Source organism: Rhinopithecus bieti, unplaced genomic scaffold (genome assembly GCF_001698545.2).
Source record: "Rhinopithecus bieti isolate Rb0 unplaced genomic scaffold, ASM169854v2 scaffold_52099, whole genome shotgun sequence".
Taxonomy (NCBI): domain Eukaryota; kingdom Metazoa; phylum Chordata; class Mammalia; order Primates; family Cercopithecidae; genus Rhinopithecus; species Rhinopithecus bieti.
Window position 1 is genome coordinate 485,389 of NW_016820939.1, and position 24,891 is coordinate 510,279.

Genomic DNA, 24,891 nt, shown 5'->3' on the forward strand with positions numbered 1-24,891 from the left:
CAACATAGAATTGCTGCTTTCCAGAGGGGATCAAAGGTAGTGCCTTGTGATATGGGTCACTAACTGCATGAAAAACTAAATCATTTGAAATCCTGTTCTCCTATTCTTCATTTACATATACTGCAATGCTTTTGTTATTAGCCTCAAATATTAAAATATCACTGTGATATTACAAAATAGAATTCTTACAAAATAGAATAGCCAAACACTTGTTATAAAGTATCTGTAAATTTAGCCCCTATAAGACAACTTTGGATGTGTATTTGGGAGTGAAAGAAATTGAAGCATAAAGAGGTGCCGCGCTCCCTGATCATGTTAATTTACAGATACTGAAACAGACAGATTAGTACTGCTTGATTCTCCCATTCCTCTGTTGCCTCAGATAAATCATTAAGTCAGCCCAGTGAGAAGGTAGGTTTGGCATAGTAGTGAAATAACAAAAGGAATAATTTGCCATAAATGCTTTTTTTTTTTTGTAGCAGCATTATTGAGATATAATTCAATACCATACAGTTCACCCATTTAAAGTATGCAATTCACCATCACCACAATCTGCCTTAAGCTTTAAAAACTCTCTGGGCAAAACTCCTCTGCATAGCTTTTACAGGTGTGTGTTCACCATGTCAGCCCATCCAGGTTTCATCTCTCCCTCTCCCTATTCTTGGGTGCTGATATTTTAGTAGAGACAGTACTAGCATTGAAAATTTCTGTGTTAAATGTCATTCTCATTTCTAACTGAAACCTATAAGGAATTTGGTGTCAGCAAGCCTGACCCCCAAACATTGTTGAATCCAAGAAAATCATTAGATGAAGCAGGAAATGTTGAGTAGGCTACAACTAAGAGAAAGCTAACGAGATGAAGATATGGTATGAAAACCAGATCTTCAACCCTCCTTTTTAAAACCCTGATTGCCACACTTTGAAAGCTACCTACTTTATGCTGGCAATCAAAATGATTAAAAACTACATGCTGCTTATTTATTAACATAATTATTCTCATAAAGGTACTGTGGCGTTTCCATCATGTAAAGCAATCCTATTTCCTTGTAGAGAGAGCTTCGTTTAGGAGCCTGAATCTCCAAGCAGAGTCTGTTAGAGGATTTAATATGGGACGAGCAATCAGCACTGGCAGTCTGGCCAGCAGCACCCTCAACAAACTTGCTGTTCGACCTTTATCAGTTCAAGCTGAGATTCTGAAGAGGCTATCCTGCTCAGAGCTGTCGCTTTACCAGCCATTGCAGAACAGTTCAAAAGAGAAGAATGACAAAGCTTCATGGGAGGAAAAGCCTAGAGAGATGAGTAAATCATACCATGATCTCAGTCAGGCCTCTCTCTATCCACATTGGAAAAATGTCCTTGTTAACATGGAACCCCCACCACAAACCATTGCAGAGTTGGTGGGAAAACCTTCTCACCAGATGTCAAGATCTGATGCAGAATCTTTGGCAGGAGTCACAAAACTTAATAAGTAAGAACATATTAACTAACCCAATTACATATTTGTAAATTCTACATTTCATACATTTCTTTTTGTTTTGACGTTTTATTATTTTCACCATATTTTTTTACATTAACACTTCCCTCCTACCTTCCTTTTCCCTCTTCAGTTCAAAGTCTGTTGCGAGTTTAAATAGAAGTCCTGAAAGGAGGAAACATGAATCAGACTCCTCATCCATTGAAGACCCTGGGCAAGCATATGTTCTAGGTCAGCAAAAACAAGCTTACCTTCTTTGTCCCGTACCTCATGCTCAGAGGGAAGTGAACAAGATCATCTTAATTATCAAATTATTTTGGGTTCCATGTCCTGATTGCCAAAACTGAATATAAATTTTAGGCTACTTAAAATGCACCAAATCAAATTAACACGTGATTTAACAAGTGATTGCTTCATGGTACAGACTATTAGCTTCTCTTTTTTTCCCCCTCAGACAGGGTCTTACTCTGTCACCCAGGATGGAGTGGAGTGATCATGGCTCACTGCAGCCACAAATTCCTAGGCCCAAGTGATCCTCCCACCTCAGCCTGCTGAATAGCTGTGACTACAGACATGCAGTACCACACCTGGCTTTTTATACTTTTTTTATAGAAACAGGGTTTTACCATGTTGCCCAGGTTGGTCTTGAACTGCTGGACTCAAGGGATCTGCCTACCTTGATTGGCCTCCCAGGGTGCTGAGATTACAGGCTTGAGCCACCACGCCCAGTCTGTTAGCTTCTCTTGGTCACAGTAGCCGTGACAGTCTTGCTAAGACTGTCATGTGCCATTACTTTGGATTACCTTTTTTGGCTTTTCCTTTCAAGCCAGTGTGAATGAACTCTGGTAATGCTATAGTTTTGGAAAAACACTTACTTAGGATGCTTTCAGCTTAGCAGGAACAAAATTGTCTCTAAAACCTTAGATAATTTTATGAAATGTGCTATGATTTATAGGTAGAAATGCTTAAGTTGATTTCAGTTTCTTCAATTTCTCCCAGATAGCAGGGCATATTATTTAAGTGAGGTTATGTGTGTGTGTGTGTGTGTGTGTGTGTGTGCATGCATGTGTGCATATATATCTATATATATGCACATACACATGCTACCTTTTAAGATAAATAGTTCAAGTTTCCTGTTGTCTTGTGCACCTTAAAAAGGAAATGCACTGGAGTCGATCTTTTAAGCACAGAGATCTGAACTACTACTCAAAATATGAAACAGCATGGGAAACAAAAGGGAAACGAGGATTGTTTCCCTTCTGTTGTCTCACGAAATACTACTAAACGCTCTTCTTAGGCCCAAGGTTTGTTAATTTATCTCTAATTAACCACAGTTTCCTTTTTTTATTCTATAATTGGATTCAGGGTATGTGGAGTAAATGAAGACAAAAGAGAACTCTGCATTATAATACATAAATATTTATGGAAGCAACATTACCTTATTAATGTAGGCTTTCGCAGCTTTCAGAGATTATACTATCATTAATTTAATTTCAGTCAGTTAAAAAAACTTAGATAAAAGGCAAGATTTCATTCTATAGGTAACTATGTGTTGAAAATAGGCTAAGAGATTGATCTTTTAGGAAATACTTTTCGAAGTATGTTCACATATAATGGGGCCTCATACATTCTAAACTATTTTCATTAAGAAGAGAAGCTTTGTTCTACCATATGAAAATTCATTACAGTATCCAGAAAGGAAGGATAAGTAAATATTCATACAGAAACAATAAAAAACACTCTTAAAGGAAATTGTTTCATGCAAATTTTAGTAATTATTCATTCTTACCTATTGAATAATGAATTTTTCTTTAACACTTGGGACAAATGAAAAACTCATTCCAGTTTCACATCATTATTCTTATTTAGATATATCAAAATATTTTCAGAAAACAATATGTTTGTGTTATTAAATTTATGCTGCAAAATAATGTTATTATTCTATAGATACTAGATTTAAACGAATAGATGAAAATATGCCCATTAGGAGAATGTTTTCTCAATGTAAATACAAATGTGATACTGCTTTATCTGTTTTATTGATTTTATTATCTTATCAGAAGAAATTACTTCGATATCTAGCATCTGACCATCTTATGAAATGTCTAATAATTTAATTTATGCCACAGGAATGACTATGCATAGTTCTGGAAATTCTTCATCCCAAGTACCCTTAAAAGAAAATGGTAGGTTTACAAAATGTTTTTCCCCTCATTTCCATCATTTCTTTTCTCTTTTCTTGTAACTTAATGAGATAGTCTTAGACCTAACAATGAAGAGTCTTGAGTTCTATGCCGAGGATTTAATCTTACATTGAAGTTAAAGGAGAGTTGTATTTTTCAGCATCATGGTGATGTAATGGGACCTCTGACTGAGGCTAATGTTGATGAAATGACAAATTAGAGATAAGGACACTAATTGGGAAGCTAAGATAACAGTTCAGGTGAGAGATAATTTCTATTAAAAAGAGTTTTAACTGAGGCAGTTATTTTAAAGGGATGCTTGAGCTGAATCTTGGGGGGAAAGGAGGATTTATTCAGACAGAACAATAAAGATAAGCATTCCAGATCAAGGGCATAGCATGGTCAGAGACATGGAATATGAGAAAAGAGATTTAGGGAACTGCAGGAGTCTCAGTATGGTGGCATGTGGGGGCCAGGGTGAAGTTTGAAAACTAAGTAGGACCAGTTTTTAATCTTATGCTAAATATTATGAGGAGACTTTAAAGACTTTAAATGCTGAGATTATAGTTTAGAAAGAATCTAAGAAACAAAATCGTAGGAAGAAGACCAAAAATGTCCAGTGACTTGAACATCACTGGCTTCAAAATTTTTAGAATTTAAATTGCAAAGTATTTTCATATACATTATCTTATTTGATCTTTCTGACAACTTTCATGAGTAGAAAATGTTTTATTACTATCTATACACTACTTTCCTCCAAAAATGTTTCAGTCTTAGACTCCTAAAGTTGAAATAATTAAAAGTCTGATGAAGAAAGAAGCCATTCTGTTAATTAAAATTACTAATACATCTAAACTTGATAAAGTTGTAAATTTAGTTTCAATATTCCTATAGCCAGGGTAAAACAGAAGGCATAACACTGAACTATATAGAATTGCTGGGGTTTTTAGGTCAAAACTGTCAAACACTAGAGTGCTATTTTGTATAATTCTCATTCTTTAATTAAAATACACATACTAATTCTTTAAGAGAGAAAAAATTTTCTTGGAATTAAAATTGCTTTTAAAAGTAAAACTACACACAATGTCTTCAATACTCATAGCAAATGAAGGTGAGGTTTCTTTCCTTCTCATTTTATTTTTGAATGTATCAGTCCTCAATATGAGGGTCTATCATTAAAGAAAAAATTATTGAACTTATACTTGGACCTAAATTGGTAATCCTGTTATATAGCTTTCTAGTGATCAAACTCCTTACATGAACTGAATTTATACCTGTATAGCTGAAATACCTCAGTTATTAACATGTCCGTATGGTAGTAGAATGCCTGTATACGTGAAATGCCTTAGTTATAAACACGACCATATGGTAGTAGAATGCCTGTGTACCTGAAATACCTTAGTTATTAACATGTCCATACGGTAGTAATTATTGCCTAACAGTTATTAAGTACTTACTGTGTGCCAAGCACTGTTCTGAGCATTTTTTATTATTTCTCATTTAATGCCCACAACAATCCTATGAGTTGAGCGTTAATGTTATTTTTTTTTTTTTTTCACAAATGAGAAACCAAAGCATAGAGAGTTAAGTTGTGCAAAAGGTCACAAAGTTAGCAGGTAGTAGAGCTGTGATTTGAACAAAGGCAATCTGTTTCTAGAGTCTATGCTCTAATCTACTCTTTAGACCACCTCATAATGTGATCATGCCTAAGTATTATTTCTCCCTGCTAAACTTTTGAAAGAAGCTAGATAATAATCTATGCAAGTATGAGAATTTTAAATGTGTTTTAGCTTAGGTTATGGTGAAAAAGAATATGAATGTACATTGGATAGCCCATGAGTATGAATTTACACTGGGTAGTTTCTCTATTTAAACCTTCAGAAGCCTTAAAATCTCACCTGCCCTGGACAGTAGGGCCAATCCACCTTCATATAGAGGTATGCCTCAGTTAGCTTGCAAACAAGGCTATATTTTCCTGAAAACTCTCTTTGAATCTGGCCAAGTAGCCTGAATTAGTACTCTGTTGAGAATCAAGTTTTCACATAATAAAGCATGGCAAACATGTTTTTGCAAATAGTGTAACTAAGGATCAAAAAGTAAAATTACTTGCCCATGCATCAAATATGGGACCTGTTACTCTAATTTCAGTGTTTTTCCTGCTGGTCAAGATTATTAGATGAAAACTGTAAATGAACATCAGTTAATATTAAATCATTTATCACTTAGAACAAGGATGAATGTATTATATTCACTTTTACTTTTATGACCTCCGGAGATTCTTAAAGAATGTGAAATTTGAAAAGAAAAGTAAAAAAGTCATGAATTCTTCCAATCTTACGCTTTGAAAAGGTAATATGGAAAGGATTCTAATCCCTTGATTAATTGTGATTTCAAAACAAAAGTTGCTCAACTTAAAAAAAAACACTCGTTATTTTCCTTTATAAGAGTAAAAACAAAACTATGTAAAACTTTTCCAAGAATTATGTAAAATTGATTTTAATGTTTCTTGTTTTACTATAATTATTATACAGCAATTGAAAAGTAACTTTTAGCTAAGTTTGTCATGTTGCTTCCTGAAGTGTCCAAACCACAGACTGTAGATGGTCACCGACTTATCATGGTTTGACTTTACAGTGGTGCAAAAGAAATAAGCAGTCAGTAAAAATTGTCCTTTGAGTACCCTTACAACCCTTCTGTTTTTCACTTTCAGTACAGTATTCAATAAATTACATGAGATAGTAACCACTTTATTCTAAAATAAGCTTTGTTTTAGATGATTTTGTCCAACTATAAGTTAACACAAGTGTTCTGAGCATATTTAAGTTAGGCTAGGCTAAAGCTAGGACATTTAGTAGGTTAGATGTATTAAATGCATTTTTGACTTAGGGTATTTTCAACTTTTGATTGGTTTGTCGGGATGTTTAAAATCCACCACAGTTTAGTGCCTTTTTATTCTTAGTTGGGATGAGAACCAGAGCAACTCAGCCATTAGTCTCCTCAAGCCATTTTCTCTTTCTTCTTTCATTTTATTCTGTCTTTACTGCTTGGGATTTTCCTTTTCTGGGAACTGTATGCCTAATGGACTTATTAAGTACCTATCATAGAATAATAGATTTCATCAGTGTCCAAGTATCCCAATTCCTGAACAGTGGGTGATTAAATGTGAAACTTGAAGGAAGAAATGGAAATTTAAAGCAATGATCATCGTTTAATCATTTTACAAAGCACTTTGATTTAACATGTTCTCTCTTACCACCTCATCAGTGTGGTCACTTAAAGGCTATACTGATTTCAATTCCTAATGTGACCTCACCCCCTTATTTGTTTTATATAATTGTATGGGTTTTGTTCTGTGTTGTTTTGTATTCGTTCTAGCTAAAAAATAGAGCTAATTGCCTACTTTTTGATAAAAGGATCTTGGATACTTAAACTCATTAAGCGAGGCATTAAATAATGGATGGGCTTTTGCTTAGGATTACCTAATATGTAAAGTACTTCACACCATTGTCCAATGATACTTTTTGTAATTTAATTAATAAAATCATTAGAAATGCTGAATTACCACTACTCTTATTGCTAATAACTAAGTTTGGGTCAAAAAGAAACAACAGAATAGGAATATATACTCTACAGAGAACTAGCAAACTTTCACCAAAACAGTATTGAGATACAAGGCTAATTCACTCCTGAGAGGAAATTATTGTTGTTACTGTCTTTTGAAATTAAAAGAATTTATTTATACAATATGAAGTATCACATTACATCATTTAAGCATCAATACAAGTTTTGTGACAAAATTACTATTTGTTTTGTGACATATTAATACGGTGTTAAGTCCGTGGGTGGTTATATGTTGCACATACAGAAATAAAGTCTGTTTTCATACTGATTTGGTTGTTACAAAAATGCATACCAAGGTTTAAGGAAATTCTGGCTTACAGTTTAGTGAAACCAAAACCTCTCATTTTCAGAAAGCTTCAATATACTTGAGAAGTATGCAGAGTTGAATTTGAAGATTCACTTTACAAAAATATCCTTAGGAATATGTTGAACAAACTCACCATCACCAACACCTTCACACACAGACCAATTTGAACTGTCGTTGTAATTGATGTTAGGAAGTGTGTGTGTGTTTGTGTAAATGCTTGAATTGCAAAGTGGATGAATTAACTTGATAAGCATGTCAATTAAGTGTCATATTTATTGGTTTGAGAAGTTATTTGTGAATGATTAGCCTACTTTAAAAAACCTAGTGGAAATAAGAAAAAATAAATTCTAGTTCTCATGATGACATTCATTCAATTTATTTAACTAGGATTTATCAAGTACTGACTTCAGGCATTTTAATGGGCACTGATACTAGTTATTATGTTAAGCAGGTCACAAAGTGTTATTCCTCATCTGCAAAACAATGGTTAAAAATCTCTTTACTTGCGAGATTGTTGCACAAATAGAATTTGAAATGAATGAAGATCCTTTGAGAGTACATGTGCTAGACAAGGAATTATTAACGGGACTATTAAAAATAGTACCAGTTTCTGACCAGGTGCCGTAGCTCACACCTGAAATTCCAGCTCTTTTGGAGGCCTAGACAGGAGGATCACTTGAGGCCAGGAGTTCAAGACCAGCCTGGGCAACATAGAGAGACTCCATTTCTACGAAAATAAAAAATTAGCTAGGCGTGATGGCACATGCCTGTCATACTAGCTATTCAGGAAGCTGGGGTGGGAGGATCTGCTTGAGCCCAGGAGTCGAGGCTACAGTGAGCTGTGACTATGCCACTACACTTATCCTGAGCAGCAGAGCAAGACTCTGTCTCAAAAAAAAAAAAAGAAATCTAGTTTCTTCTTGCTATTTGACTCAAGAACCTATTAAGAATATTTTACTAATTATAAATTTAAATGTCAACCATTAATTAGAAGGAATGTTTTAATATATTGAGCACTGTCAAATTCAGGGAGTCGATTGTGGTATAACAGACAGAAAACCTAAATTGAAAAGTTCAGCTCTCTCCTGTGCTAGCTGAGTAAATTTGTGCAAATCATTTAACCTATTGAGGTTTATTAAATCATTTGTAACTGAAATATACTTATTTCAAAAGGATAGCTTATGAAGAATAAATGTAATATGTAGTCATTTTATAAATCATAAATCACTATAAAAATATAAAATGTTAACAGTATCAGTAAACTTAAAATATATGAGTATCAGTAAACTTAAAATACATGTTTAAGTGACTGAGCAATTAACATATTTAGTTAACATTTAAATTGTTAAAACAAACTGACAGTCTTAATGCCTGAACATGTTATATTTATTTTTAAATTATAAATTCCCAGTAGATGTGCTACACAAAAGATGGAGCATAGTATCTTCACCAGAAAGGGAGATCACCCTGGTAAACCTGAAAAAAGATGCAAAGTATGGCTTGGGTAAGTCACTGTGAGATTCTTAAAGGTCTATGATTCTTGAGGATTCAGAGGAAAAGTCTATAGCATAGCATTGGCATTGCAGCACCAGCTCACTTCTGATCTCAAGATACTGACTGGCTGCCCACTCACAATCCCATCACCCTACCCGCCCAGTCCACCAAATGCCAAATATGAGATGCCTACAAGAAATACTTCCACAAAATTTAATATGTGTTACTTATTAATCATTTGATATCAACAGTCCCCACATTTCTGTGTTTCAGGCAGGCTAATCATGAGTCTTTGAAAGCAGCAAATGAAACTCTTTTTTAAATGTGTTGTTTTACAGGATTTCAAATTATTGGTGGGGAAAAGATGGGAAGACTGGACCTAGGCATATTTATCAGTTCAATTACCCCTGGAGGACCAGCTGACTTGGATGGATGCTTGAAGCCAGGTACTTTACATTTTGGTAATTCTCTAAGTATTTTCTGACAGACATAAATTTGCACGGGTGGAGAAAATGGAACTTAGGCCAAACAAAAATATTGAGAAAGAGATGATATTTCTAAGATTCAGAATAAATGTATCTTTGTTGTTGAAAATACTGGATTCTCTATTTGTACAGGAGACCGTTTGATATCTGTGAATAGTGTGAGTCTGGAGGGAGTCAGCCACCATGCTGCAATTGAAATTTTGCAAAATGCACCTGAAGATGTGACACTTGTTATCTCTCAGCCAAAAGAAAAGATATCCAAAGGTAATGTTTTGAATGTCTCTTATGTATTCTGTGTCACTTTTCTGTCTCATTCCTTGTTAGTGGTATTTGCACAAAAGTGGATTCATTGTGTACAAAATTGATGCAACTTAAGTGAACTCTGATTATTTCGTGTGTTCCATCTCCTTTTCTCAAATCAGAGATAGAGTCATTTATCATTGTGTAGTTAATATTACATAACAGTTATATATAAAGTCCTGTCCTGAACCAGATTATGAAAAGGAAAGAACAACCACCAAAACCCAGAAATTTTAAAACAAGAATATATCATTTTGTCTCATTATTCCAGTCTTTAGCAGTTTAGAGACAAAGCACTTGATGAAGATCAGATGACCAGCATTTGAGCTTCACCTGTGCCTTTTATTAGCTGTATGACTTAAGTCTTCTTGAGCCATAGTTTTCTTTTGTTTTTACTTAAAGAGTAGACAGTGATTTTTGTCCTGCTTTGTCTGCCTTGCACAGAGTTATTTGTTACGAGGATCAAGCGGTAGCACAGTATTTGTGGAAGAAGCACACATAGCCCCTGTGGCATAGAACAGTGCAGTGGGAAACAGAGAGGGTTACAGAATCCAGGGTCAGATTCTGTCTCTACCACCTAAAACTGTACACCTTGAGCAAATTACATGAACCTTCTAAGTCTCATTGTGCTCATATATCAAATGGTGACTATAAACATGCTTATCCTATAGATTATGAAAATTAATTGAGATAATGCATGTAAAGAATAAGCACATTGCCTGGTGCATAGGAAGCATTTAAATGTGAATTTTAGCTGTCATTAATATTGTTTTTCAAAAACGTTGAAGTGCTAGATATAAGTAAGTTACCTTCATGCCAAAGATACTGGGAAATACATAAAAGAATTAGTAAAAAAAAAAATTAGCTGAAAAACAATTTTAGATAGTGAATTTTAGACATAGCTTTGGATTCTTACGATAAAATAGAAGATGAAAAACGTGAACATATTGTATGTTGTGACAAAATCTTATTAAAATATAGATGAGTCATTTTGACTATGGTTTCTTCTTACTGAATATTATATGCATTTTGTATGTCTGTAAATGTACATATATAAATAACATGTTACACACTTGTTTACTGTGAGCAAACACAATGGATAGAAGGGAAATAGAAGATACCACCACTGCCCACAGGAGGCTTATATAATCTAATTATAATTTAGTCACATTAGGCAAAGAAAGACAACTGCAGTTGGAAATGTTATAACATGCTTCTAAGTTTAAAGCAGCCAAGACCAGAAATTTTTCACTGGGTCCCATTATTCACCATTTTTTAACCAAAAGGATAATAGGAATTCAGAATAAATGTATTGCCCCCTGAATAAAGCTCTAAGGGATTTCCATCTTACTCATGCTTTCAATAGATGTTTTATAGAAAATTTATTCATTTGTTCAACATTTGAATGTTCAACATTCATTTCTTCAGTGCCTGTGATGTGCAAGATAAAAAAACTCTGCCCTAATGGAACTTACTCTTTATCGGGGGAGGCAAGTATTCTTGTCTGACTAGACAGATTTTTAATTGTAACTATGTTAAGTGTTAACAAGAAGCCCAAGGTGCCAAGAGGGCATATAACAGAGGAACTTTACCTATTGTGAGGATCAGAGAAGGCTTTTCTTCTCAGCAGAGTTTTGTGTGGTTTTTTTCTGTCCATGCTAAATAAAAATTAAAAGCATAATGTTAAAAGTATACATCTGTGAAATTGTTTCTTCAGAAAGGTAGGTGAATCTTATCATGGTCTGTAACTATTTTGTAGTGTCACTTTGAAAAGAGGTAAAACCCAAAAGAACTTAGAAAATTACCAATGTGTATTCTAGCTACCCCTGTTAATTGTTAGGCACCAAAGAGGAAGGTTTTAGTTTTGTTTTGTTTGCTAATTTTAAAGTTACAGAATACATACTCGTTTATTAAAAATAAATCCAATTTATGCAAAACCTATGAAATAAGAAGTCAAAGTCCCCTTACCCCATTTCCTAGGGAAACTTTTTGGCATACATGTAGCCTTCTGTGTAGAATAGATATATATGTGATGTGTGTATGTGTGTGTATATGAAACAACATATGTGTACACTATTTATTTTTTAAAATCTGTTTTATACTCTAAATACCATTCTGTAACTACTTACTTAGCATATTCTGTTGCTATACATGTGCATGCATATCTTTTTAATGCAACATTATATTTATGTTATAGCCATATCAAAACTTATTCAACTTTTCTTCTATTATTATGTATCCAAGTTAGCTATAATTCTGTTATAAATGTTACTCCAACAAATACGCTTTTTAACACACCATTGAAAATGTATGTATTTCTAGAGGTTAGTTGCCTGGAACTAGATAAAAGAGTATGTACATTAAAATTTTGACAAGTGCCACCAAATTGGGCTACAAAAAGTTTTACCAATTTATAGACTAACCAAGTAGATATAGCAGTGCTTTTCTCCTCATACCATCAGTGGTGCTTGAAATTATCAGTCATTCTCATTTTTGTCAGCCAAATAAGTAGAGAACTGCATTAAACTGCAGACCCCTGAGCAATAGTGAGAATGTCTTTTCATATATTTACTATTTGTATTTTACTCTGAATTTCCAGTCTACATATCTCTTGGGAGTCTACATATCTCATGGGAGTTTTGAAAACCTCTTCTTTGTTGACTTTTAGCAACTCTTTGTATATTAGGGATACTAATTCTTTGTTTATTGTTTGTTGTCAGAAATATTTTCTCTCTAGTTGCTCATTACTCTTATTTTTTCCCTTGTTGTCAATTATTACATAAAACTTTTAATTTCTTATAAATTCCCATCTTTAATTCCTTTACACGTGCCTTCGGTGGTTTGTGTCTTCAGAAAGCTTTCTAAAGTGGCTTTTTGTTTGTTTGTTCTTTGAGACAGTCTTGCTCTGTCACCCAGGCTGAAGTGCAGTGGCACAATCACTGCTCACTTCAGGCTCTGCCTCCCGGGTTCAAGTGATTCTTCTGCATCAGCTTCCTGAGCAGCTGGGACTACAGGTGCACACCATCATGCCCAGCTAATTTTTGTGTTTTTGGTACAGACAGGGTTTCACCATGTTGGGCAGGCTGGTCTCGAACTCCTGGCCTCAAGTGATCTGCCTGCCTCCACCTCCCGAAGTGCTGGGATTATAGGATTACAAGCATGAGCCACTGCGCCTGGCCTAAAGTGGCTTTTGATAAGAACTATATATAAGCAATTTGGAGTTGCCTTCCATGATAATCACTTGGAGTCCAAAAAATGCAATTTAGTAAGTCAATATAAAGTAAGTGTGCAAATAACTATTTAATAAGGACAAGGTATGTTGGATACTAAGAAAATAGAAATTATCTATGGAATCAGTAGAGTCTTCACAGAGGATACCGGTTTGAAGTGGGTCTTGGAGAATGGAAATGGGGAGTTAAGGTGAAAAGGGTATGCATTTCAATAGAGGTTGTCACAAGAATGACCGAAGGAGAGAGCAAAGAAAGTCTGCCAAACACATGACCTAATGGTGTTTTGCATGTACCATCCTTATAAAATCCTTCCAACAACCTTCAGGAAACATTGTGTATGTGTGTAAGCACAAGCATGTGTGTCACTAACTTGTTATTCTCATTGATGGATTTTGACTTTTAGTGCCTTCTACTCCTGTGCATCTCACCAATGGGATGAAAAACTACATGAAGAAATCTTCTTACATGCAAGACAGTGCTACAGATTCTTCTTCCAAGGATCACCACTGGTCACGTGGTACCCTGAGGCACATCTCGGAGAACTCCTCTGGGCTGTCTGGGGGCCTGCGGGAAGGAAGCCTGAGTTCTCAAGATTCCAGGACCGAGAGTGCCAGCTTATCTCAGAGCCAGGTCAATGGTTTCTTTGTCAGCCATTTAGGTGACCAAACCTGGCAGGAATCACAGCATGGCAGCCCTTCCCCATCTATAATATCCAAAGCCACTGAGAAAAAGACTTCCACTGATAGTAACCAAAGCAAAACTAAAAAGCCAGGCATTTCTGATGCAACTGATTACTCGGACCATGGAGATTCAGACATGGATGAAGCCACTTACTCCAGCAGTCAGGATCATCAAACACCAAAAAAGGCATAGTTTAATTTTAATATTTTGGTTTTCTCATTTAACAAAGCAAAATAGCAGCAAATACATTACAGAGCACAATAATCTACAAGATGCTTTCATTATTCTGGAAAAAAGAAATAGTTTATATCTTCTAATTGCTACTGCATTTGATTCTAACTTTCAGAGAAATCCACAGCTTTGGATGATAACTTTAAATGGCTATGACTCTGCAAACTTGCTGTCTAATAACCCAAAGAAGGAATTTGCAGATTATGATTGTTTTCTTACCAGTTGTCTCTAGCATGTTAATGTTTATATTAATAAGAGAATTTTAATATCTGAAAATTGTTTCTAAATAGTTCATATAATGGCCATTTGAATTTACTATTTATAGTCTAAATTCTTCTGAAGTTCTGAATGAATGATAATAACGACATTGAAAATAGCTCATTCTGGCTGGGCACAGTGACCCACATCTATAATCCCAACACTTTGGGAAGCAGAGGTGGGAGGATTGCTTGAGGCCAGGAGTTCAAGATCAGCCTGGGCAACATAGGGAGACCCTATCTCTACAAAACATTTCTTAAAAAATTATCCAAGCGAGGTGGCATGTATCTGTGGTCCTAGCACCTTGAGAGGCTGGGTGGGAGGATCGCTTGAGCCCAAAGCCCAGGTGATTGAGCCAGACCCCAACAGAAAGAAGGGAAGGAAAGGAGAAGAGGAGGGAGAGAGATAAGGAAGGAAGGGAAGAAAGAGAGTAGCTTATTCCTAGAAATGGTATAAATTTAAACCCAAATTCACAAGCAGTTTTAGAAAAAAATCTTATGCCTTTCGTTGACTGAAAAATCAACATTCCTCATAAGAGTTATACTCTTATGAATAGGGCTTAGCTGTTGTTCCTATGTTTATATTATTGGATTAATAAATATAAGTAATGTAAACATGAAACCTCATTTTAGAGGCTCGGGTTAAAAGCTGCTGCTTGATATATATTGATTATTAAAGGAAATAAAACTAATTTGTAAACTTAGGAATATAAAAAGCATTGGACCAGGATTATATAAAAGCCAAGTTTGAACTGGGTTCTGTATAGACTTCAATCTACCATATCTAGCAGTTTGACCTGAAGCAAGCGCTTTAATCTCTAGACATCAGTTTCCTCAACCATAAAATATGAATACATTGGACTAGAAGATCTCTAAGATCTCTTCCAACCTTTATGTTCTTTGACTATACTCTATCCTTTAATATCTTGCTTTTCTTAATTTTCCAAAACACATATTTGTCTTTCGATAATAATTCATTTTGACTCTAGTCAGCTTTGTCCTGAGCTAGGTTTAAAAAATAAATAAAAAAGAAAAATTATAATTCATTTTGACTCTAACAAGAAATCTTTGTTTTTCTTTGTTAAGGAATCTTCCTCTTCAGTGAATACATCCAATAAAATGAATTTTAAAACTTTTTCTTCATCACCTCCTAAGCCTGGAGATATCTTTGAGGTTGAACTGGCTAAAAATGATAACAGCTTGGGGATAAGTGTCACGGTACTGTTTGACAAGGTTTTCAAATGTTTTCTCTTCTTTAATTTCCAGCAGCCTATTGTATGTCAACTTTTTAACTGAATTATTTTGCATCAAAAGGGACACATCAAATATTTCCAGAATCCTAAAATTGAATCGTATCTTAAAACTTTTTTTAAAATTGTGTTAGTCACTTTTTCCTGTGATTTTAAAAAAATTAGACAAACACTACTTTTTTCTCCATAGATTTAATACTTGCTTTATCTGAATATAAAACTTGCTAATTGTAAAATAAATTAATGACATGCTTGTTAGATATTTGACAGGTTTTCTATGCTTGAGCATAGATGATATATTTTCCTAAACTACTTATTAGTAATTACAAGGCTGTATATTTCTAAGTATATTCTTCTCCAAATTATACGATACCTTGTATAACACTGTTAGTATCTTTAAAATAAAGTTGCCAAGGAATATATATATATTTGATATAATATAAAGATTATATATTATCTTTAAGATAGTTATGAATAGGCTATTTGATAAAATTATTTTGAATTATACTGATGAAGATACTATCCCTCATTAGTATACTAATGAATATACTGTACATCAGCACGTGCTGATGGGATGCCACTGCTTTGGCTGATGAGTTGAATCCTTTCTAGGCCTGAGATTTGAAAGAGAGTGCAAAATTTTTCATATTATAAAATATTATTTTGTCTTTTTCTCTTTAGGGAGGTGTGAATACAAGTGTCAGACATGGTGGCATTTATGTGAAAGCTGTTATTCCCAAGGGAGCAGCAGAGTCTGATGGTAGAATTCACAAAGGTATAGTGTTTATATTATGTAGGAATTATATACATGAATATTACAGCAAATAGATAAGGAATTATAAAGTTGATAACTGATCTTCAAATTTATAATATAAAATAAGAACGTACTCAATTATGAAACTGTAGCATTAAGAAACTCTTTGATGCCATTTCAAAAACTATTCTTCCCAGCTTATTTTCTTGTATCAGAAGATATCTATACATCAACATTGTGTGGGAAGTTAAAAAAATTAAAAAGGAAAGAAAATATCTAGACAGTGCTTTCATTCATATTTTACACGTACTATGAAGCAAATTGCTGTAAAAACACTGACATCTACACTTGTTTTTTTGTTTGTTTTGTTTTGTTTTTTCAAGACAGAGTCTTGCTCTGTCACCCAGGCTGGAGTGCAATGGTGCGATCTCGGCTCACTGCAACCTCCGCCTCCTGGGTTCAAGTGATTCCTGTGCCTCAGCTGCCCAAGTAGCTGGGACTACAGGCACACACCACCGACTAATTTTTGTGTCTTTAGTAAAGACAGGTTTTCACCATGTTGGCCAGGCTGGTCTTGAACTCCTGACCTCAGGTGATCCCCCCCCCACCTTGGCCTCCCAAAGTGTTGGGATTACAAGCATGAGCCTCTGAACCCAGCCTGATATCTACAGTTCTAGTAAGAACTAACTAGGAACTTTCCTCCAATCTCTAAATATTTATAGTTCAACTTATCTTTTCTCTTGATTTAAATTTATTTTTATAAAGTTATTGTTCTAAAATATACTTAACATTAGCCATAAAATTGGGGAATAAATTAAATAACATATTAAAGAAACTCTGTAACCCAGTTTCTTCCAGAGTTTGCCTGAGTCTGTCCTCAAACAAATTAATATGAAATAAGGCCATAAGATTTAAAAGAACATGTAGGATTTTTATTTATGATTTGTTTCTTTCAAAATAACTGCCTAATTTTTAGGTGATCGCGTCCTAGCTGTCAATGGAGTTAGTCTAGAAGGAGCCACCCATAAGCAAGCTGTGGAAACACTGAGAAATACAGGGCAGGTAACAGATCATTACACCAACCTTTTACAGTACCTTAGAAGAGCAAAACAATGTGTGAATAAAATCAGTTCTCACTGAGATCTCTAAATTTGTTAGCTAATCAAGAAACCAAGCCTGATGTATATAACCATCTGAGTTGTTTTTTCCTTCCAAATTGAAATGCAAGTATTACAAGACATTTTTTACTGAGGAAGCTAACTTTCTATGTCATATTTAGCGCTTACATTACCAAAGAGATCTGATGGGGAGGGGTGGAAATTGCGTTTTAAATTTGTTGTATAAACATCTGATTTCTAGTGGTTTTCACTCTTATTCTTTAGCCTGAACATAAAATTTATTTTGTTGAAGTACATTTTGAGTCAGGGAGTTTACCAAATTATCTATAATGGTCTTTGGAAGTTTTTGTTGTTGTTTTGAGACAGGGTCTTGCTGTGAGGCCCAGGCTGGAGTGCAGTGGTACTATTGCGGCTCACTGCAACGTTGACTTCCCGGGCTCAAGTGATCCTCCTGCCTCAGTCTCCCAAGTAGCTGGGACTACAGGCGCATGCCACCATGCCCTGCTAGTTTATTTTTTATTTCTTGTAGAGATGGGGGTCTCCCTGTGTTGCCCATGCTGGTCTCGAACTCCTAAGCAAGAAGTGATCTTCTTGCCCCAGCCCACCAAAGTGCTGGGATTACAGGCAGGAGCCACTGCACCTGGCTTTTTTTTTTTCTTCTTTTTTTTTTTTTTGAGATGGAGTTTTGCTCTTGTCACCCAGGCTGGAATGCAATGGCATGATCTCGGCTCATTGCAACCTCCGCCTCCCAGAGTCAAGCAATTCTCCTGCCTCAGCCTATCACATAGCTGGGATTACAGGCACCCATCACTACACCTGGCTAATTTTTGTATTTTTAGTAGAGATGGGGTTTCACCTTGTTGGTCAGGCTGGTCTCCAACTTCCAACCTCAGGTGATCTGCCCACCTTGGCCTCCCAAAGTGCTGGGATTACTAGCATGAGCCAGCCACTGCACCTGGCCATTATCATACATTTCTAACATGTATTATATTTATAATATATTATTTTTAATCATTTATCTTCCTATACAGAAATGTAACAAAAACTTGATTTTGAAACCTTCAACCCCTTGCTTTTGTTCCTCTGTATTTTTTTTCTCCCTCTTCATTTGGTGGACCAAATTTGGTAGTTACTTTAAATGATTTTATACCATTAAGTCCTGAAAATGTATCTATTTTCTTAGCATTCTTCTTAATTAATGAAATGCTATTTTACTTATACAGGTGGTTCATCTGTTATTAGAAAAGGGACAATCTCCAACATCTAAAGAACACATCCCGGTAACCCCACAGTGTACCCTTTCAGATCAGAATGCCCAAGGTCAAGGCCCAGAAAAAGTGAAGAAAACAACTCAGGTCAAAGACTACAGCTTTGTCACTGAAGGTCAGGCCTTGGGAGACTACAATCTCACCTTTAAATTATTCCTCGCCTATTCAAAATTTGATTCTTACATTTTGGATTACAGTGAATGCCCTAGTTTTGTTCATTATTCTTGCCAAGGGCAAATAATAATCTGACATAGCACCATACTGAATAAAGACAGAAACATATTTGCAGCTCATAGAGTCTGAAAGACTTTGGATAATGAAGCCATGCATGATTATGCTCTTTTAAAAATCCTTTAAATTGTTGTAAAATCAAAATGAAATTTTGTAAGTGAAAAAATAAAGAAAACAAATGCTGAGATGCCTTCAAACCCGTGTGAAACCTTGACCCTTAGTTTTTTGTTTTGTTTTGTTTTGTTTTTTTGAGATGGAGTCTCGTTCTGTCGCCCAGGCTGGAGTGCAATGGTGCAATCTTGGCTCACTGCAACCTCCACCCCTGAGATCAAGCTATTCTCCTGGCTCAGCTTCCCAAGTAGCTGGGATTATAGGCACACACCACCATACCTGGCTAATTTTTGTATTTTTAGTAAAGACGGGGTTTCGCCATGTTGGCCAAACTGGTCTTGAACTCCTGACCTCAGGTGATCCGCCCTCCTCAATCTCCCAAAATGCTGGGATTACAGGCATGAGCCACCACACCTAGCCCCATCATTCTTGCTTTAAATCAGTTTGGTTTTTTTTTAAACACCCAAATAAACCATGAGCAAAGACTTTAAATATGTTTTTAAATTATTTTCTCATTATTGTTCTTTTAATTTATTTAGCTGATAAGAAATTTATTGAAATACTGCAATTTATCTAAGTTAAATTACACCTCCCCAGAATATTACAATGTCAGTTTATTTCCACATAACCTCCTCTAACGTTTATTTTGTTCTTCTTTTCATCTTTCTCACACTGTGTACCTGAATTTCTCCCATATCTGTCCTTCCATGGAATTTCCCCCTTTTTTTTTTCATCTATTGTCATACTTTGTTTTGTTTTGCTTTTGTAGAGATTGGATCTCACTGTATTGCCCAGGCTGGTCTCAAACTCCTGGGTTCAAGCAACCCTCCTACTTCGGCCTCCCGAAGTACTGGGGTTATAGGCATGAGACGCTGTGGCCGACCATAGTGTCTTTTAAAATACATGAGTTTGATGCATAATTCCATTTTCAGAATCCTACTTTCAGAATTCTCCTTCCTAATCAAACAGCTTAGTTCATGCAGTTACTTGATAAGATTTCTTAATGATGGAAATAGACTGTAGGATACAGCTTCAGTATACTATAAGAGTGCAGTAAGTACACACAGAGCTGTAAATATGGGAAAATAGACTTTTTAAAATGTGTCTAGAAGTATATATGTTTGTATGTTCATATGTAAACACAGCATGTTAACAATATCTCAATTTTTTTATATCTTTTCTCCAGAAAATACATTTGAGGTAAAATTGTTTAAAATAGCTCAGGTCTAGGATTCAGTTTTCTCGAGAAGATAATCTTATACCGGAGCAAATTAATGCCAGCATAGTAAGGGTTAAAAAGCTCTTTCCTGGACAGCCAGCAGCAGAAAGTGGAAAAATTGATGTAGGAGATGTTATCTTGAAAGTGAATGGAGCCTCTTTGAAAGGACTATCACAGCAGGTGAGCCCCTAGCTTGTGGAGTATAGCATTTTTAGTGATGAGATGGATTGACCTTTCAAAATGGTTTCATAATGCTGGTTTAACTATACCTTCATTTGTCATTCATGGTATCCCCAGGAAGTTATATCTGCTCTCAGGGGAACTGCTCCAGAAGTGTTCTTGCTTCTCTGCAGACCTCCACCTGGTGTGCTACCGGAAATTGATACCGCGCTTTTGGTGAGACTTACGAAAAGTAATTTACATTTTTATAGCCTATCAACTTAGCAACTAACTAATTCAGCTATGGTGGTTTCATCATGAATTGTCCTCCTGGGTTTCATACCTGGCTACTTGTTTTAGGTAGGCGTGTTATCTTTACGTGACAACTTCTTTGAATGTATTCCATATTTGTATAATAATATAAAGTAATTTACTTCACCTTCTCTTCTCCCCTTTCCAATTCTGCAATTATAGGATTTTGGGGATTTGTTTTCTAAGCATAAATAGAAACAGAAAAATACATAAAGTAATGTTACAAAAACCTTTTGTCCATATCTCCATTGAGCCAAACAAGGAAAAGTGATTCTTATTCTGAGCTAGTTTGGATTAAAATGAGAATTCTTCAGAATTTTAGCCTTTTTTAACACGAGGTCACAGAGAAAGGGATATGTTTATCCATTTCCCTTTTTTACATCAAGGAATAGCTGAGGGATCCAAAATGGTGACTTATAAATTATTTGCTGACAGGTAGGAATCTGAATGTAACTGAATTTAGATTTGACTGCTCATGGCTCAGAAGCCATACACAAGAAACAAGAGTTGGTAGGAAGAGAAGCAGGTTTATTTGGAAAGCCAGCAAACTGAGAAGATGGTCATCCTAAAATACTATCTTAAGTCAGTACAGATTTCAGTCTCTTTTTAAGTTAAGGGCAAGAGGAAGAGAAGGGGGTTGAGATCAAGAGGTGACCGAAGACCACAGACATCTGGGTGCCAGCAAGGGCCCGAGGAGGTTGGGAACCTCTTTGTCCTTAGTCAGGTGACAATGCTCCTATAAATCTTTAACATAACATAGATAGTTGTTTACATACTTCTTCTTTGATCCCAGAGTTACTTTTTAAAACTACATGATTGTTGTTTTTGCATATTACCTCAGTGCTCTAAAATTATCCTTGCCTACGTGCAGAAATGGATAAAGGCCTCTTAAACAAAAGTGGAGTTAGTTATGTTCATTATTGCTGTTTCAGTGTTACATAGACATAGATGAATACTGTTCTCATTAAAGAAAGACCGCTTTTGGCCTGTCTACTTAAAATAGCCTTCTGCTACCAGTGAATAGTGACTCCTAGGTATGAAAGGCAGGATTATCTGGGCCAGAAATTTTAACCCTTATTTTGGGGAAAGAGGAAAATAATACTATTAGGAGAACATTAATAGGAAAATAACATTTCTGTGAGATGCATTATAAATAGCATTTTAAAAAACTACATTGATTTGAGGCACCAGATAGGAAAAAGTGAATGGAACTCTCTTGATGTACATATAAGTTGGTATCAGTTTTTAGAAAACAATTTGGAAATACTTAAATAGCCTATTAAAATGTGCTATATTCTGACAGTATAGAAAATTACAAAGTAATAGAAACTCGGGTAAAAATTCACATACAAAGAGGTTCTTCTAGATTTCTATTAATAATGAAAAGCTAGAAACAACTCTATGCCCAATAAAAGGAGAAGGCAGAAATAAAGGTATAGCCATCCACTGGACCATTATACAGGTATTAAAATTGTTTTAAAGCATATTTAAGGACTTAAGAAAATATTTATGATAGAACCCTAATTTTTGACAACATGAGACAAAATACATATTACACTAGTTCTAACTCAAGATATAAATTGTACAATATTAACTGTTTTATATATTATTTTCTCTAGTGAACATAAATTACTTTTATTAGAAAATTCAATGCATATTTTAGTAGAAAGTTGTTCAATGGTTTATTTTCAAATAAATGCTTCTAAAATTCATAGAATGGTCACGAATCTCTTTAAATGTGTCCATTACAGACCCCACTTCAGTCTCTAGCACAAGTACTTCCAAACAGCAGTAAAGACTCTTCTCAGCTATCATGTGTGGAGCAAAGCACCAGCTCAGATGAAAATGAAATGTCTGACAAAAGCAAGAAACACTGCAAGTCCCCATCGAGAAGAGACAGTTACAGTGACAGCAGTGGGAGTGGAGAAGATGACTTAGTGACAGCTCCAGCAAACATATCAAATTCGACCTGGAGTTCAGCTTTGCATCAGACTCTAAGCAGCATGGTGTCACAGGCACAGAGTCATCATGAAGCACCCAAGAGTCAAGAAGATTCCATTTGTACCATGTTTTACTATCCTCAGAAAATTCCCAGTAAACCAGAGTTTGTGGACAGGTATCATCAATATAATGTGAACAGCTCAAAGCAACTGGTGGTTTTTATTAGCAGTAGCAGCAACATGCATTTCTGTAAGAAGGAAACGTGTGTGTCTGTGACCTTCACAGTGGTTAGGCAGAGGATGACTCTATTGGATGTCTAGCTATTGTGACTGATAGTTTTAGTTAGCAAACCAATAAGCTCTCTAGTCAGTCAGCCTGAGTCTTTCTTCCATCTTGAGCATATTTACTAGTTAACTAAGAAAGTTATTTGTATTTCACCGTTAATCATACTACTTAGACAGAAACAGAAGAGACTTATTTAGGCAGTAACACAGTGGGAGAGTAGGGACCAGAAATATAGAGGGGAGATAAGGGCAGAGAGTTTGCAAAAGGTAAGACAAAGAAGATGGGGAAAAGAAGAAATGATTGAAAACATAGAAGCATACAAAGAGAAAGACTACATCAATACATCACATAATTATTCATACATTTTACTCTTTGTTTATGTCTTTGTATCTATCCGCATCCAACCATATTTGTTCAAGTTTTTTTCCTTTGTATTTTATCCAAAATAACCACAGGAGTCAGACTTTTATTCTTCTTTCTTCTTTTCCTTATTATGTTGAAACACACATTAAGCTTCTGATAACATTAGCTTCAGCTTTGAATTAACAACTAGAAATCAAAAGAATTCTATTTAACCTATCTTGCTGACTTTATGCAATTTAAAGAGCTTCATCAAAATAGAACCTAGGCCGACGCGATGGCTCACATCTATAATCCCAGCATTTTGGGAGGCCAAGGCAGGCAGCTTGCTTGAGCTCAGGAGTTTGAGACCAGCCTGGGCAACATGGCAAAACCCCATCTCTACTAAAAATACAAAAATTAGTTGGGTATGATGACACACACCTGTAATCCCAGCTACTCGGGCGGCTGTGGCAGGAGAATCACTTGACCCTGGGAGGCAGAGGCTGCAGTGAACCGAGATTTCACCACTGCACTCCAGCCAGGGCAACAGAGTGAGACCCTGTCTTAAAAAAACAAAAAAGAACCTAGACAGAGAATAAATTATTGTTAATTTTAGCATTTAACAGACATAGAGTAAATTCATAGTCCAGAGTCATACAAAAAGTAACTAGGATCTCAGTTCAAATCAGACATGAATATTTGTTAAGCATTTTCTGTTTCTGGCACAAACTTACCATATTGACATCGAAATGTATCTGAAAATAGTCTTACTTCTTTGTCTCTGTAGTAATCCTTCTTCCCCTCTACCACCGGATATGGCTCCTGGGCAGAGTTATCAACCCCAATCAGAATCTGCTTCCTCTAATTCAATGGATAAGTATCATATACATCACATTTCTGAACCAACTAGACAAGAAAACTGGACACCTTTGAAAAATGATTTGGAAAATCACCTTGAAGACTTTGAGCTGGTAAGTTGTTTTCTCTATATTTAAAAAAAAAAAAATCCATATTTTTTAAAAGAAGGTGTGTTCATAAAGTTTCCCTTTAGGGAAAAAGCTATCTTTTAAAATAGCTTCATATCTGTGTCTAATAAATGGATAGCATATCTGGTATGTTTCTATGCTGAGAAATTAAGAAATAAAGCAAAAAGACCTGAGTATAAATCCTGATTCTACCACTGACTTGCGACAATTTGGCAGACTCCTATGGACCAATCGCTTAATTCTTCTGAGTCTTGGTAGCTTTGACTATAAAATGGAGCAAGTAACCTCACCGAACTGTGGTGAAGATTAAATGAAATAACATATGTAAAGCACCTGGTATAGTATCTGCTACAGAGGAGACCCTTAGTAAATATTATTTTTATCTGCTTCTCAAATTCTGATGAGTTACCTATTTAATTTTTAACCAAGTTTGAATGTAATTTTTTTTCTCCTCCACACTTTTTTTGTGTGCTCAAATGGCATCCTTTACATTGTAATAATAATCCTAGAACTTCTAAACCTACAAATAAGATCTGGAAACAAAATTTCCAAGTATAATATCCTTTACATTCATTGAAAGTTAGCCTTTTTAAATACTGCTTTTATTATCCAAGTAGTAAATGTTTATTGTAGAAAATTATTAAACAGAGAA

At 35.3% G+C, this 24,891-nt stretch overlaps 1 protein-coding gene across 1 annotated transcript in view; it reads left to right on the forward strand.

Moving 5' to 3' along the window:
* The window catches only part of PTPN13 (protein tyrosine phosphatase non-receptor type 13), a 223,018-nt gene that overhangs the window by 151,558 nt on the left and 46,569 nt on the right, over positions 1–24,891 (forward strand). Inside the window, 17 exon segments of the mRNA XM_017860030.1 lie at positions 1,051–1,468; positions 1,608–1,705; positions 3,604–3,660; positions 9,000–9,089; positions 9,418–9,525; positions 9,697–9,828; positions 13,498–13,961; positions 15,350–15,481; positions 16,195–16,288; positions 17,244–17,329; positions 18,609–18,768; positions 20,182–20,205; positions 20,208–20,228; positions 20,231–20,394; positions 20,512–20,610; positions 22,437–22,801; positions 24,041–24,224. Coding sequence (XP_017715519.1) covers positions 1,051–1,468; positions 1,608–1,705; positions 3,604–3,660; positions 9,000–9,089; positions 9,418–9,525; positions 9,697–9,828; positions 13,498–13,961; positions 15,350–15,481; positions 16,195–16,288; positions 17,244–17,329; positions 18,609–18,768; positions 20,182–20,205; positions 20,208–20,228; positions 20,231–20,394; positions 20,512–20,610; positions 22,437–22,801; positions 24,041–24,224 — 2,696 coding nt within the window.